Source organism: Centruroides sculpturatus, unplaced genomic scaffold, assembly GCF_000671375.1.
Source record: "Centruroides sculpturatus isolate CEXI.00-Female unplaced genomic scaffold, Cexi_2.0 scaffold513, whole genome shotgun sequence".
Lineage (NCBI taxonomy): Eukaryota > Metazoa > Arthropoda > Arachnida > Scorpiones > Buthidae > Centruroides > Centruroides sculpturatus.
The window spans coordinates 472,902-487,816 of NW_019384769.1; the positions used below are offsets into that span (position 1 = coordinate 472,902).

The 14,915-nt window shown below is 32.3% G+C and overlaps 2 protein-coding genes across 3 annotated transcripts in view; both read left to right on the forward strand.

The window, feature by feature from the left end:
* Nucleotides 1-14,915, forward strand: part of LOC111628947 (multidrug resistance-associated protein 4-like) — a 206,376-nt gene that overhangs the window by 142,493 nt on the left and 48,968 nt on the right. The gene's annotated exons all lie outside the window — the stretch shown is intronic.
* LOC111628950 (multidrug resistance-associated protein 4-like) overlaps nt 1-14,915 on the forward strand; it is a 34,459-nt gene that overhangs the window by 4,778 nt on the left and 14,766 nt on the right. The window contains exons 2-3 of the mRNA XM_023372810.1: nt 13,452-13,557; nt 13,633-13,851. Of these exons, the coding sequence (XP_023228578.1) occupies nt 13,633-13,851 (219 nt within the window). The 5' untranslated portion in view covers nt 13,452-13,557. The remainder of the gene's footprint in view (nt 1-13,451; nt 13,558-13,632; nt 13,852-14,915) is intronic.

Consider the following 14,915-nt stretch of genomic DNA (forward strand, 5'->3'; position numbering starts at 1 on the left):
GGCGAAACGATTGGAAGGTAGAGCATCCGTAATCCTTGGAGAAAAGAACAAGATAGAGATGCACCAAGGAAAAACAATTCAGACATTAGGTGTTGCGATACCCCAGTTTAAACTCCGAGGTCATAAGTTTACAAATACTTGTAAGATAGTGCGTTCTGAAATAACAGCGCCGTGCAGGGGAATAATTGGACGTGACATATTACAGCAGGAACAAATAGAAATAGATAATCATAATGGAATGATTATACTGCCAAATAAAAAGGAAGTACATTATTGCTCATCTAAGTCACCAAGGGATAATTATTATAAAAAGAAGTCAGTTAGAGTAGAGAGAAATAGAAATCAAATCGGAGGCGAATTACGATATTCGGAAAGAAGCGTATTGAGGAGTGTTCGAGTGTCTTCCCGCCGAAGGCCCAATAAGAACGAACACATAGTGACAAAGCGAAAGACAAAAATAGGGCGTAAGAAAAAGAAAATTTACGGAAATTCTAGTGCGAAAATTATCCAGGAGATTAAAAATAGAAAGAGAGAAGAAACAAGGTTAGAATTAGAAAAGAAATCCTCCAATAAGCTTTAGTTAGGAAATAAGGAGTTAACAAATAAGGTCGATCTAACGTCTAAAGTAGAAAATACAATAAAGGTAGATAAGGTAGAACCCAGAAACGACCGAAAAACAGAAATAAGCCGCTCTAGAAATCAAATAGTAGTGGATCTTCTCAAATTAATATGCCTACTGATCTCGTTACTAAAAATTATTTCGGGAAAGAATATAAAGGTTAATGATGAAAAGGAGGAAACGGAGATAAAAAGGGAGGCTTATAAAAGTAAAATACCCATCGCTGTGTTTCAAAGACATAAGAACTATCCGTTCATGAATCCGAACAAAATTATGAGGGATAAACAAATGGGGAAAAACCTAATAATAATAGGAAATAATTAAATCGGAAATCGCTTACCAATGTAGAGATAGTGTTGTATCTATCGCTCATTTCGTCATATTACTTCCCTTTCCGGATATAAGATATTAAGAATTAGTTTGAACAGATGATGAGGAATACGAAACCTTCGAATTCACCCTCGAATAATAATATATCCTCAGTTTTAATCATCTATGGAAAAATTAAAGCAATTATAAGGAAGCGGAGATACGTTATACAGAACCGGAAAAGGAAATGTTGCAATTTCTAGAGAATTAGAAAAAAATTTACTTCCCACATTAGTAGATCAAGTTCTTCCTAAAGAAATATCGAAAATGTTGGGCTTTTGAAGTTGATTTAGAAATAATGTTAAATAGTACTAATTGAAGTAGTTAAATCAATGATAGAGTTTGTATATACATATTTAGTGAGCGAAATCCGAGAAAAGAGAATAATATACATTCTGAAGATAAGGGAGTTCCCCTTTATATTATAACAATTAAAATATGTTCTACAGGAGAAACTGTTATCCTGAAATTGTAAGAACAACAGGCAGAAAATAAATAATTTGTCAAGAAGACAAGATTCCTTCGAGAACGTACTAAAAATATATCGATATGATTTAACATTTGAAATTATCATGAGAAATCTAGAATTTGCGACGCAAGAATTTCATACATAAATAATTGAATTAAGAGAAGCTATTGACGTTTTAGAGCAAGGAAAGTTAAGCTCAGATTTTATCTCAAGGGAAGTGATGTATCGTACATTTCGAGAAATACAACCACAAGTTCCGGAAGGTTACTCACTGATAGAGCAAGTCAAAGCTGACACTCTCTTTAAATTTTACCAGTGGATTACTACAATTGCTATCGCACTTCCAGGAAAATTAAGAATTTTCGCAAAAATGCCATTGAAAACGCCTAGTGGATATTTCGATGCTTACGAAATTTTGGGATTACCCATATTTTAAGACTGAATATCCCATTTTAGCATTGTCAATGGATCGTCAATCGTACATGTTGTTACGTCATCACGAATTGGCTGTTTGCCAAATATCACAGTTTGCTGTTTGTTCACCGGACGTTCCGATATTTCGAGCTCCACATCAGAGCTGCGAATATTCTTTATACATCGGAAATGATCAGAAGGTAACAGAACTTTGTTCCAAAGAAATTGTAAAGGATTTTATCCAATTTTTAGAAGAATAGACAAGCAAGGAACATGGGTATTTTCTACACCCTCTACATTAGTATTAGTAGTGAAATGTTCTGCTAAACAAAATAACTTGCATTCATTACCTTCTAAAATAAGTAAATTGAATAATGTTGGAATCATAAGATTGCCAAATACATGTATAGGATACTTACCTGGAATTATCCTCACTTCGCATTTTCACATGAGATCAACTGTTCACACAAGAAGCAGTCCTAAATTTATTATACCTCCAATTGAAACAATATTTTCCAAGATGGAATTAGAGAAATTGCAAGAGAGTATAAATACTACAGAGAATCCTAAGAAGAATAAAGAGAATTCTAAGAAACAAACAGGTGATGATATTAAGGTAGCAGAAAAATCATATGAGCAAATGAAGAAAGATTTGGATAGATTATTGAAAGAAAATGAAGATCTTTTTATATCAAACACTCCAACAATTCCAATCACATACATATGGATTATCCTTGGAAGTATAGGAATATTAATTCTACTTATCTGCACATATTATATAGTCAAGCATATTTGTTGGAAACGAAGATTTCAAAAGAGGATCAAGGAACTGTCACAACAGGACATTCCACTTCAAGAAATGCCTCAAAGAAATAATACAGAAGAAGAGGAACCGGAATTAGTCGAACCTGTTGGAAGATCAACTAAACAAGCTTCAAGCTCAACACAGACAATGAAGCACTTTGTTCGCACACCTCGATTTTAATCCCTACTTGATTTTCATTGAATGATTATTTCATTGGTCTGAACTTTTATTTGATTTATTGATAGTCAATTTTTGTTTACATATATCTTTAGTTTGTAAATATCTTTCCTACTAATAACAAAAAGCTTATTTAAAGGAATGTACACCCCACTCAAATTGATAAACTAAAGTGATTGATTTGAATAGACATAATATTGTATAGAATAGTCTAGATTGTAAGACCTAGTGTAGTATTAAGAGAGAGAGAGAGAGAGAGACATTAATAGAGATATGTATTTGTTAACATACTACCTTTAAAATGAACAATACTTTGGTGAAATTGAACTTTACCCAGATGGATTTAAGTGACCCTGGAGTCATACAACCTTTAATAAACTCAACCACCTGAACTTTTGTGGTTATGTTAAATGAAATTTTAGCAGAAAAAGAAGTGTGTCAACATACAAGAAGAAGACACATTATATCATTTTGAACTACACAGTGAACTTTGAACTGTTAGCAGGTGCTTTTTGAAACAAGAAGACATCACATGATCTTCTAATATACCTGAAATTTTTGCAACTATAACAAGTCAGCCAATAGATGTGCTGCCCCAAAGACTCTCACACTGGTGTTAGAACTATGTCCACTTTTACCGTCAATTCCAGACGAAGACACCTGTGTTCATTTTGTTTATTTTAGTAATATTATTAATCTGATGAATTGTTTATTATATTATTTCCATGTGTTTCAATATTGAATTTAATTTGAATTATTGTATACTTTTATGATTTTATTATTATGTATAACGCAATTTTCAGAGAGAGAGAGAGAGCAATTCAAACTTATGTATTGCAGTGAAAAATCACGCCTTCTTTAAATGTAGTGTGATTTTTGAAGATAAGGGAGTAATGTGAGATCCGAAAGGCCCTGGGTCTAGTTTGTGCATCTTTATTAAATATGTTTAAATATAGACACGAAATATTACTTCGTTTTTGTGAAAAAAATATTGTTTTAGACGTGGGAAAAACCAGATAACAAATGTTATTTCCTTTCATCGAAGAGAACATCCTCTGTTTTTCCGTATCTGGTAAAAAATCTCGCTCAGATGGGAAATGGTTACCCCTCATTCATCCCCCTTTCGTCCGTTCTCACGAAAGAGTTACTGGACGTTGATTGGACGAAATTTTTGAAATAAAAGGAGAAATTAGTTAGAATTCGGGGAGTTCTTCGACAGATCCGAAGCATACAAACTCCACATGTTTCCCTCCTGATGGCCAACGCCCTAACCGGAGTCCGATAGACTAAGTCCCGAGTATACACTTAGAAGAAGTGATATCTTTATATTTGTGCACGAATTGATCTCCCGTATGAAAGTAAAATGAACCGATCTACAAGGTGTCCATTACCTACAGAAACGAAGACGACGACATCTAAACAGGTCGTATGTTTAGAATAATTTTGTGAGCTCTCTCTCTCGAACGCACATTAGCATAGATTCAGTCCTTGTCTATAGCTTGTCGTATAATCGTTGTTATTGGTTATTTGTATTCGTTTGTTTGAGATTTATTAAATTATACTTATGTTTATTATACAAAAAGTCTCTTAATTGGGTGTCCGAATCAGATCGCATACGCGTATTTGTCCGCGCATCGATAAATTGACAAACTGGTGTCGGGAACCTGACGAACGTCTGAACTTCACGGTTCAGATCATCTTTGTTTACGCTCTCCTATAAAAAGTTAGAGAACTGGTCTTACCGACTAGTGCCCGTAAGTGGCGTAGATTGAGCTCTGCGTCCTTGGCTAATCTCACAATTTATTTGCTTGAGGAAATCTCCTTTTATCACTTACTATTTATATAAGTCATACCTTTAACTAGTAACACCGCTTCCTCAGTTTTACCTATATTGATGTTAATTAAAAGTGTTTTACCTGATGTTGGTATATGAAGTTTAGCTATTTGAACAAATGTGAGATCTCGGGGTTTTAAGCATAAATACTTTATAAGACATATACTAATTATCTAAAATAATATTCACAAGGGAAGAAAGTGACCTCCGTCGTCTGCAAGAAAGAAGGAAATCAATTTCTTTTCCCACACGTCTTATCGCTATTTCATATAGTCGAGTCAGTTTACCTTCTCTGCAGTCGTTACATATCCTGTGAGCTCGTCCAAATGAAACGGGAATTTTTCCGCCATTCTGGGCAGTCAACAGAAATCCGACATTGCCACATACACGACAAGCACTCCTCCATAATATGAAGATGCCATAAAGCGCTGTTCATCGAAGATAAAACAGCCATAATAAGTCTCAACAATACTTTATAATTGGTTCATAAAAGTTATTAAGGTTCACATTTTTAGTCCCGATGTCTCCAATATAAAGAACATAAAGTCAACCGAAGACAAGAGAAAGTCTCACACTATGAAGGTAGTATAATATGTTAGATTGATGTAACTCTCACGCGTATAGATTAGGCTAGATATATATAAGATTTATTTTGATCTCTCAGGTTATTGTATTTTTATTTCATTTGTTTTATTGAATTTTGTTATTGTTTATAATGGCCTTGACGATTAGTTTCGAACAGAAGGCGGATCTTGACACTTCCACTCGAAAGAAAAGCCCTCCTAAAACCATCTTTAACTTACGCGAGTTAAACCGCGATTAACTAGTTTAACCGGTGTCAATCCTGACGAGATTAGGATTTTCCCGAAATTTGATCTACATGAGCTCAAAAAAGCCATCCTTAGACAACGTGAGCGGACGTTAAAATTCAAAGTAATGGCCCTTTCTTATACTCCATCTTTAATTCTTTTTTCATATATTTTACCGTTTGTACAAGTGCTTTAAGCAATTTATTTTCTGTGACAACACCCTCTACTATTCTTTATAATCCTGCTCCTTTGTTCATAACATATTTTACTGACCTTTAGCATCGTTTGAAGCATTTTATCTATTTCATCAGTAGCTTTAACAGAGAACACAAATTGAGGACTACATACAATTTATTCCATATTTTCCATTCTGCTACCTATAGAGTTTCTCGACTACCAACGTCGTCAGCAATCATCGCCATCAACAAGGGAGACAGAACATTCTTAAATATTATTGTTATGCAACGAAATGTTGTACGTTAACCAAAGATTTTTTCACCCAAAAATGCGATTTTATTTGAATTGTTCTATTTTTGTTAAAAATATTGGATTTTTATTTATACTGAACTTGAATTTGTCGCACCAATATCCGATCAGACGACTCGTAATACACAGAGAAGATTCTCGTATTACACAAATCTGAAAATGGGTGTTTACAGGAAAATTACACGAATTGAAACGTCGAACGTTCACCTGAAAACAGAAGGAAAAAGAAATTTGAAACATTGTGATGAATGTTTACAGATTCATTTGTGTGTTTTATTAAATGAGCAGAAATATTTATTTTACTTCCATTGAAGACGGAAATGAAATGATGTTACGAAAGGTGAAGTCGGTTTATGCACAAGATATTGACTCGAGTGACATGTACTGGAGAAAAGGAAATGAACGAACGAGATAAACAATTCAACCAAGACTTTTCGAAAACGGCACAATGCAAAAATTAATGAAAATTAGAGAAAAATTGAACGTTACAAATTCAAGTGCAGCATTAAATTCAATTTCTTTTAATATTTAGAATTTTATGGAATGCTTTCCTAAACGAAAAAAAACTATAAAATTTTATTACTAAGAAGACAAAGGAAATTCTATTGACCCCTGCATATAAACATCGATAAGTCATTAAATAGTTATATTCAGTTAGTTAACAATTGATTGACAGAAACAGGTTTTATAATTTAATGTACAGTACGTATTGTATTTTATATTCGTGAGAATTTCATCCTCCGAGAAAACATTTTCATCGGAATTCGTTAGAATTTCTTTCTTCTCCTTTAAATTATATTATTGAAACTTTTATTGTTGTTGAGAGATTTTGTAACTAAAAGTTATTTGTGAAATAAATTTTCTGCTCATTAATTTAAAAGTTGCTTGTGTTATTTAACACGAGTTCATTAAATACTTGGTATAATGAAAACGAATATTTTAAAAAAATATAAATAAATTATTTATTCTACTGTCTGACTATTAAACTTTGTTTACTACAAAGGTCGGCACGCTATTGTTCCTAAAGCTGCTATCACCTAATACAATTATTACGTTGAGTTTCAATAAATGAAGTGAATAAAACAACAGTAATAAACATGAATCTTGAATAGCCTCAAATGTTTTCACTGTATTATACATTATTCAGACCACAAAGCCTGCAAATGAATTGTACAACTTTCGTCTCATATCGAAAAGTTTTTCACATTTTTTTAAACCGATCTGCTTTAAAAGGTTTAAGCAATCATTAATAAATAATTTCTAATATAATATTTTAAATAGTTTATTTATCTACGAGATATTTGATCGCTAGATATACCGCTTATAATCTACTGCATGTGGATTAGATGATTGAAATGCACAGACTTTAAAAACATTCACAGTTATTAATGTTAGAAAAATACTTGACCTGATCGAAAAGTATTTTTTTCAGCTTTAGGGTTTGAAGTTTGGAAATTAAATGCCTGGTATCTTCTCTCACATTTTGGTAGAATCTTGTAATAGCAATTAAATTTTTGCATGATTTGATATTGTGTTTTAAAATAATTAAAACCGAAAAATAGATTTTATACGTATAATTTTTGCGTTCTGTCTACAATCAATGAAAGATGGTGTTAACTTGTTCAAAGATAATTCGGTCGCATTTAAATGTTTAATTCTGACAATATCGCATATGAGTTGTGAAGAGTCACAAATCTATTACAGTCTTTAAAGTTTGAATATAAAAATTGCTTAATTTAAGTTTCTAAACTGTAAATCACTGTCACATTTTGATGCACGTAACTTATTTAAAAGTAAAGTAATTTATTTTAAAGTTAGAATTTTTTTAAAATATACTTAATAATTTTAGTTATACTTTTACTTTTCCGGTTGTTATATAGGGGAGATCGGGGCAAGATCGGCATGTAAAGCTTTACTTAAATTTTGTGTAATAAATACTGCTGTAAACTGAAAAAAAAGCTTTGCATATTGTCTATTGGAATGTTACCTTACTATAGAACTGGTTAAAATCAGTTTGGAAATAAAAATAATTAAAATAATTACAACTTTACAAGAAGANAATTTATAATATTTATTTCATTTACAGTAAAAATTTTACTGGACTCTCAACTACAGTATTATTTACTTTTTCTATATTCCGTTCAAATTTGTTTACTTGAAATATTTTATAGGCAAAGTTGTTAGATAAAATGGAGGTGAAAGTTAGCGATCGCTCAAAAAAGTGACCCAGTATTATTATTTTTATTATTTTTTAACATTGAACACTTTGAAACGTCGAGAAAAAATTCGGAGGTAATTTCTGTATGTCTATGTGTTGGTGTTTGTGTGTAGTACTATTTTGTTCACCCTGTTTAATGCTTAATAACTCTTTCGTTTTCTGCTGAAAATTTCTGAACTTTTGCAGGGAGGTTTGTTTATTAGGTAAATTGATGCAATTAAATTTTGATGGTTAAAAGTCGAGGGAATAAGGAGCTAAAAAAAAGGCAATGTTATATCTGCAGTAGAGTCGAACTAAGTCTAATAACTATTTTACTCATTATTAACATTTAATTATTTATAAAACCCGTCTCTACCCTCCAAATTAAGCTCTTTGCATTTTTGTAATAATTAAATAAAATAAAAAGTATTTTAAATAAAATATCGTAACGCACGGCACCACCAAATGTTGCCGATAAAGTTAAGCAACTGGTTCCTAAACTTTTTCAAATTTAAGATTTATAACGCAAAGTGTATCGATGGCTGTACCCGCCATCGATACACTTTTAAATTTATCCAGTTTTTAAATTCATCCAGTTAATACTAATTTTGCATCTAAGAATACTTTACATCTAAGAGCAATTTAAACAAGTCTTATGTGAAGTCTTTTGGGCGTTACGGTAAACAACTTGAAACAAGAGCGGATCATCACAACCTGTCTAACACGGACCTCTTTTCAAATAATAATAGTGTGAGATCTGAATAGCCCCTGTGACTAATTAATAATTTAATTTCAAAGTTAAATTTTTAATGAAAAATATTTTTTGATTTTGGTGAGAAAATAATGTTTTTCTAAACGTGGGAAACTGATAAAAAGTCACTTCCTTCAACGGACGTTGAAACATTCTTTTGTTTTACCCTTATCTACTAAAAATCTCAGCACCCTGGGAATTGTCGACCCCTCGATAGATCCCCTTTCCTCTGTTCACATGGAGAAAATACTACCCACTGATTGGAGAACAATCATCAGATATAGAAAGAGTTTTGCATGATTCGAGGAGTACGCCAACAGATTCCTTAGGAGGAAGACGTATTCCATGCGATCTCTATAAGGCCAACGCCCTTAGTTAAGAGTACGCCGAAGAATCTCAAAGTGAGAAGACGTATTCCATACGATCTCCTGAAGGTCAACGCCGATAGTCGTATCCAACAGATTTAATAATGATTTAAAGTTAGAAAGAGTAGGGAAGAAATATATAGAAATGTGCTTTCCAAGATACCCCAAGATGAAATGAAGTAGACAGAAACTAAAGGTCAAGATAAAGAGAAAACATCTAGAAGTAGTATGATTATCATAAAAATTGTGAGCTCTCTCTCTCTAAACGTATTTTAGTTAATCTATTTTTGTATAGATTTCTTTATTTGTTTCATTAAATTATTGTTTTGGTGGTAAAGACATGTCTCTTACTATTCTGAATCAAACGTATTCTCTTCACGAATCAAACGCGTGTTAATAATCCTCGTATTACAAAACTGATTAACTGGTGTCAAGGAATCCTGACGAGATCTAAAACTGATCCTCTAGATCAGGGGTAACCAACGTGAGTCTTGTGGGCCGCATGCGGCCCGCCGGGAGTCATGTTACGGCCCGCGGAGCTAGGTCAAATGAGCGTACATGTTAACTTTATTATACATATCATCAAAAGAACATTATGTCATGAGTTATTCGTATCATGTATTTTTAAACTATAGCTAAGAAAAAATTGAAATACAGTAGAGCGTCGATTTTCCGAATCAATTGGGGACTGGGGTTGTTCGTATAACTGATATTTCGGATAACTAATTTATGTACGAAAAATAGTTTAACGTATCTGATGTTGAATTTTTCTCCGTTGCGCGTTGAATTTTCGTCGATGTTAAGCCTAACAAAGACTATTGTATCGTTAAAAATTATTTTTTTATTTTGTACAAACAAATAAATCAGTTGAAAAGTATAAAAACAATAAAAAATTATACTTCAGATGTTAATTTAGTATCAAAAACGTAAAATATTTGAGTAAAACCAAGGCATAGCCAAAGATTGAAGCGCCTGGCACAGCACTGGCGAAAATTTAAATTTGCCGACTGGAATTCTTTCGGATGATTGACGTTTCGGATGATTGATATTCGGAAAATCGACGCTCTACTGTATCTCTCATTTTTGGAAAAATTCATAGAATTTTAGCTATTTCAAATATTCCGCTATATGACACTTACGGTTACTTAGTTTTTTGTCCAACGCTAGGTGTTGATAAAATTTAATATGAGACTTCAACTTCAGCTATATATGTTCTGTGGTCTTCGGCGTTTTCGGGAAGTTCGCAATGCTATCGGGCTCATACTCACAAATACTTTCAGTCCAGCTTGACAAAGTTCCATGTTATTCTGTAGTTTCGTTTTATTATCGCCAATGCATCTGGACAAATTTTGCAATCGACGTTAAAATATATATTTAACATACAGTGGAACCTCGGTATACGACCTTAATCCGTTCCTGAGGTTTGGACGTATACCGAATAGGACGTATACCAAACCAATCTTTCCCATAAAAAGTAATGTAAAAATGATTAATCTCATGTAAAAAAAAAAATGGCTGGCTTTAAACACCTCGCTTTCCTGGCTAGTTCCTGGTTGATTTTTCATGAGATCAACATGTATCTTTTCAGCTTTCTCGCAAATAATTGCTTCTGATAGGTTGTCGCCAGCACACTGTTTTTCAGTTATCCAAGCAAAAGCAATTTCTCAACATGATCTAATGTTTTCGATCTCTGTTTAGAAATTGATTTAATTACTTTCGCAACGTTAGCAGATTTAATAATGCCTTTATTTTTCACGATTGTCGATATTGTCGTTCTCAGAATACGGTATGCAACAGTTAAATCTCGAACACTCGTGCCACCTTCATATTTCTCAACAACTCGTTTTTCAGTTCCATTGTGATTTTAGTCATTTTTTTTAGTTTTCCGTTGCTTTTCATTTGCCTTCTTGCAATTCGTGATTAATAAAAATAATAGAATTTTACTTACAAATTAAAATCAGAAAAAATTTAAGAAAGTTATAAACCGTAGCACCGCAAACGTCTAGTCTGGTCTAATACACAGATAGTGATACTTGTTTATTGATGGCGCGTATAATTGAATTAAGTGGTATACCGAACAAAAGTCGTATACCGAACAAAATTTGTTTCATCCAAATAGGACGTATTCCGAATTGGACGTATTCTAAAGCAAACATATACCGAGGTACCACTGTATTTATAATTACAGTTCAAACTACTTTAACCAAGTAGCCTGTCTACCATATCGATTCTATAAGTAAGTAAACGCTGAAACGTTGGAGAAATTCCATCAAGTTGGTTTGGAAGAGTTCTATGAAACGTATTTGGTTTAACAAACTGCGTTTAACGAACATGCTCTGTCGATGGTTTCGCTATGTGGAAACACTTATGAGTGTGAACAGCTTTTTAGTCGCATGAAATAAATAAAATTACAAATGAGATCACGAATTACTGATGTTCATTTGGAAAACTGTTTGCGTGTAGCGACAACATCAGTGAAGATCAATTTTGAGGCACTTAGTTCTGATGTTTCACTTTTAAATATTTTTAAATTGTCTAATAAATATGTTTGATTCTCGGTTGTTTTATTTTCTTCAAAAAAAAAATATATATCTATTTTTTGTGTTATTTTAAATTAAACCAGGCACGTGGTTGACCACGATCTCACCTACTGGAAAGCGACGATGTGGTTGAAGTTGTAGCACGCTTGATTGGTTACTTTAATTTTAAAAAAAATTAGGTGCGTGACCCGGCAGGAAATATTATTTTTGAAATTTGGCCCGCCTTTTGAAAAGGTTGTCCACCCCTGCTCTAGATCGTTCTTAAACATTAACAGCCCTCCTAGAAAAAGTTTAGTGAGCTAATCTTGCGATTGCATGCCTGTAAGTGATATAGGTATCGAACCTGTACCCTTGGATCTCACAATAGTAAAACAGTAATAATTAGTTGTTGTTGACTCTCTCCCAGAAAGAGGTCAACGACTACTTTTAATCAAATTAATTTAAACTTCCTTCTGCAGCACCCCATTTAGTCTGTGCAACAGTGGTGTGGTTCCATTCGAATAGGAAAATTACATAAGAAAAAGGTACCGACAAGCACAAATTACGTTTTGTCAGGTTTTCGAGGGGGCCGAATTTAAATATTTGGTCATTTCTTCGCGAATCATGATTGGTTTGCAGATTACCATTTGATATTCGGATATGAATGGTATAGTACGTTGAACATTACATTAGAAATAACATTAACATATCACATTTGCAATTTTGTTAGTCAAGTATCTTAAACAAAAGATTAGTAGGATAAATAACTTAACTGTTTATTATGGTATTCATTTTAATCTTTGTCGTTTTTTACCGTGGCAAAGACGTCTTATCTGGTAGTAAATTGATAAATGCGCATATGCACACATGCAACAAAAATATCATAACAAATTTAGCGAAATTTGTATTATTCCAACTTGCAGATAAGCAAACTAGTCATAAAATAATTCATCAAATTCAACAGTTAGTATTTAAAACGAATTTTTACTTATATCAATTAAAATGCTATGAAAATTATATTTTACTGTACATATTGAAAAGGTATGAATTAGAAAACTGTTAATTACAAATTTGGAAGTTTTTAAATATAGTACACGTTCGTACATGTTTCATGCGTACTTACTTACAGAAGAGTTCAGGTGTTGATAACGCAAAAATATTGGAAACTTTAGTAATTCATACAAAATTTAATAAATTACTCGCCACCTGTTTCCTGCAGACATTTCTGTGCATTCTGTAACAACACATGCTGCTGCAAATTAGTGATCTGTTTAGGTATGAAATTTACTCTAGTATCACTCTTAGAATGAAACATTACATAGTTATATTGTATCAACATATTATTCCCCTTCTGTAATATAGTAACGTATATAAAAGCACTTTCCATTTCTGCTTAGAATGTGGCTCCGGATTTTTAGCGCAGCACTATCTAAATACATTCCAAATAGCAGAATATTAACATTTCATTTAGCATTAGATATTCACGTGAATAACCTTGTACTGTGTTTTCAAAATAATAATAATAATAATTGTTTTAAGAACATTACATTGATTCATAGTTGTACAAAAGTTCTAGAATAATCAGTTGATTGAAATATTGTATTCAATTTTTAGGTTTCATTGCAATTTCTTTTCAGAGAATGGAACCAGGAATTGCAGAAGAAGAATTCGAGCATACTGAAAGCTTTATTACGTTTTGTTGGTTGGAAATACTTAATAATTATTCTACTTGTACTCATTCAGGTATTACGACAACTGATTTAAACGACATAATGTTCTAAAATAATTAAAATAACTGAAATTTATGTTTTTTCGCAGATGACAGCGTTAGTTGCCGGCCAAGCATACTTCGTAGGATTAATAATAAATTATTTTGAAAACAGAGAGGAACGGAATCAATACAACGTCTATGCTACAGTTGCGGGATTTTTTATCCTACTTGCGATATATTTCTGTATATATGATATTAATGCGTTCATAACTGAATTATATGGAATGAAGTTAAAGATAGCTTTCTGCACTCTTATATATAGAAAGGTGAGTAGCAAACATAATGTGTTACAGGCATTCGATTTATATTCTTCTCACATGCGTGTATTTTTATTAAATAAATCTAAGAAAGTAAAGACAAATGCAAACTACTTGCAAAAGGAATTTTTCAGCAATCGATAGTAGTGTAATTATATTTTTTATAAAGTACTTTAAAATATATTGTAGAGAAATGAAATCGCAATATATATACACCATATACAATCATTTATATTATCAAGAATAAGGTTTAATAATGAGTAAGGTTTTCTAGGTGTGGCTACAATAATTCTGTATTAGCAAATTACTATTCGTCCATATATTACAATATTTTTATACGTGAATTCTAAGGTTTGGCTCTATAGAAAACTTATTCGGCTCAGCCGAAGAGATAATACAACTAATTACTGTATTAAAAGTAAGCAAAAACTTCTAATAGAAGTAAAAACATTACAAATATTACAATTTATCATAATTGAATTTTGCCTTTTACGCAAAAACCTGCAATAAAATTATCTTACGCTTATCGAATATTAAATGGTTTTAAATAAGTCTATAGAATTGAATTGTATTATTTAATTACATTTCTAATTTAAATATACGTTTGGTTTTAGAAAGAAAAAGAATCAAATACAAAATTAGTTGCGTTTTTCGAAGTTTGTTTTAATTTATTATTTTGAGAAATTGTTCTTATTATTTCAGTACAGCATTGATTCATAGCTTTACAATCTGTATAAATGTTAATACAGTCTGTTTTTCTATATGTTTATATACATCTTGGAGGCCGAGGGATGAAGGTGGTAACCTACCGCTCTGGGAAATTCGTGTTCGTATCCGAACGGGTCGAAAAGTACCCAGAAATTATTTGGAGGTAGTCCATCTGGATCTGTCAAGCCCCCGACACTCACTACCCAGCCACCGTATTGTGGGTCTGTCCAAACCCATAATGAGCTTGCTAAAAATGCTAAAAGGGACTTTTTAGTGCCCACAGTGCGGAAAGAGTTAAATATATATATATGTCTTAAAAATAATTCATTGAACTTATATTTAGAGCTTCTCCAAGTTCATCGTAG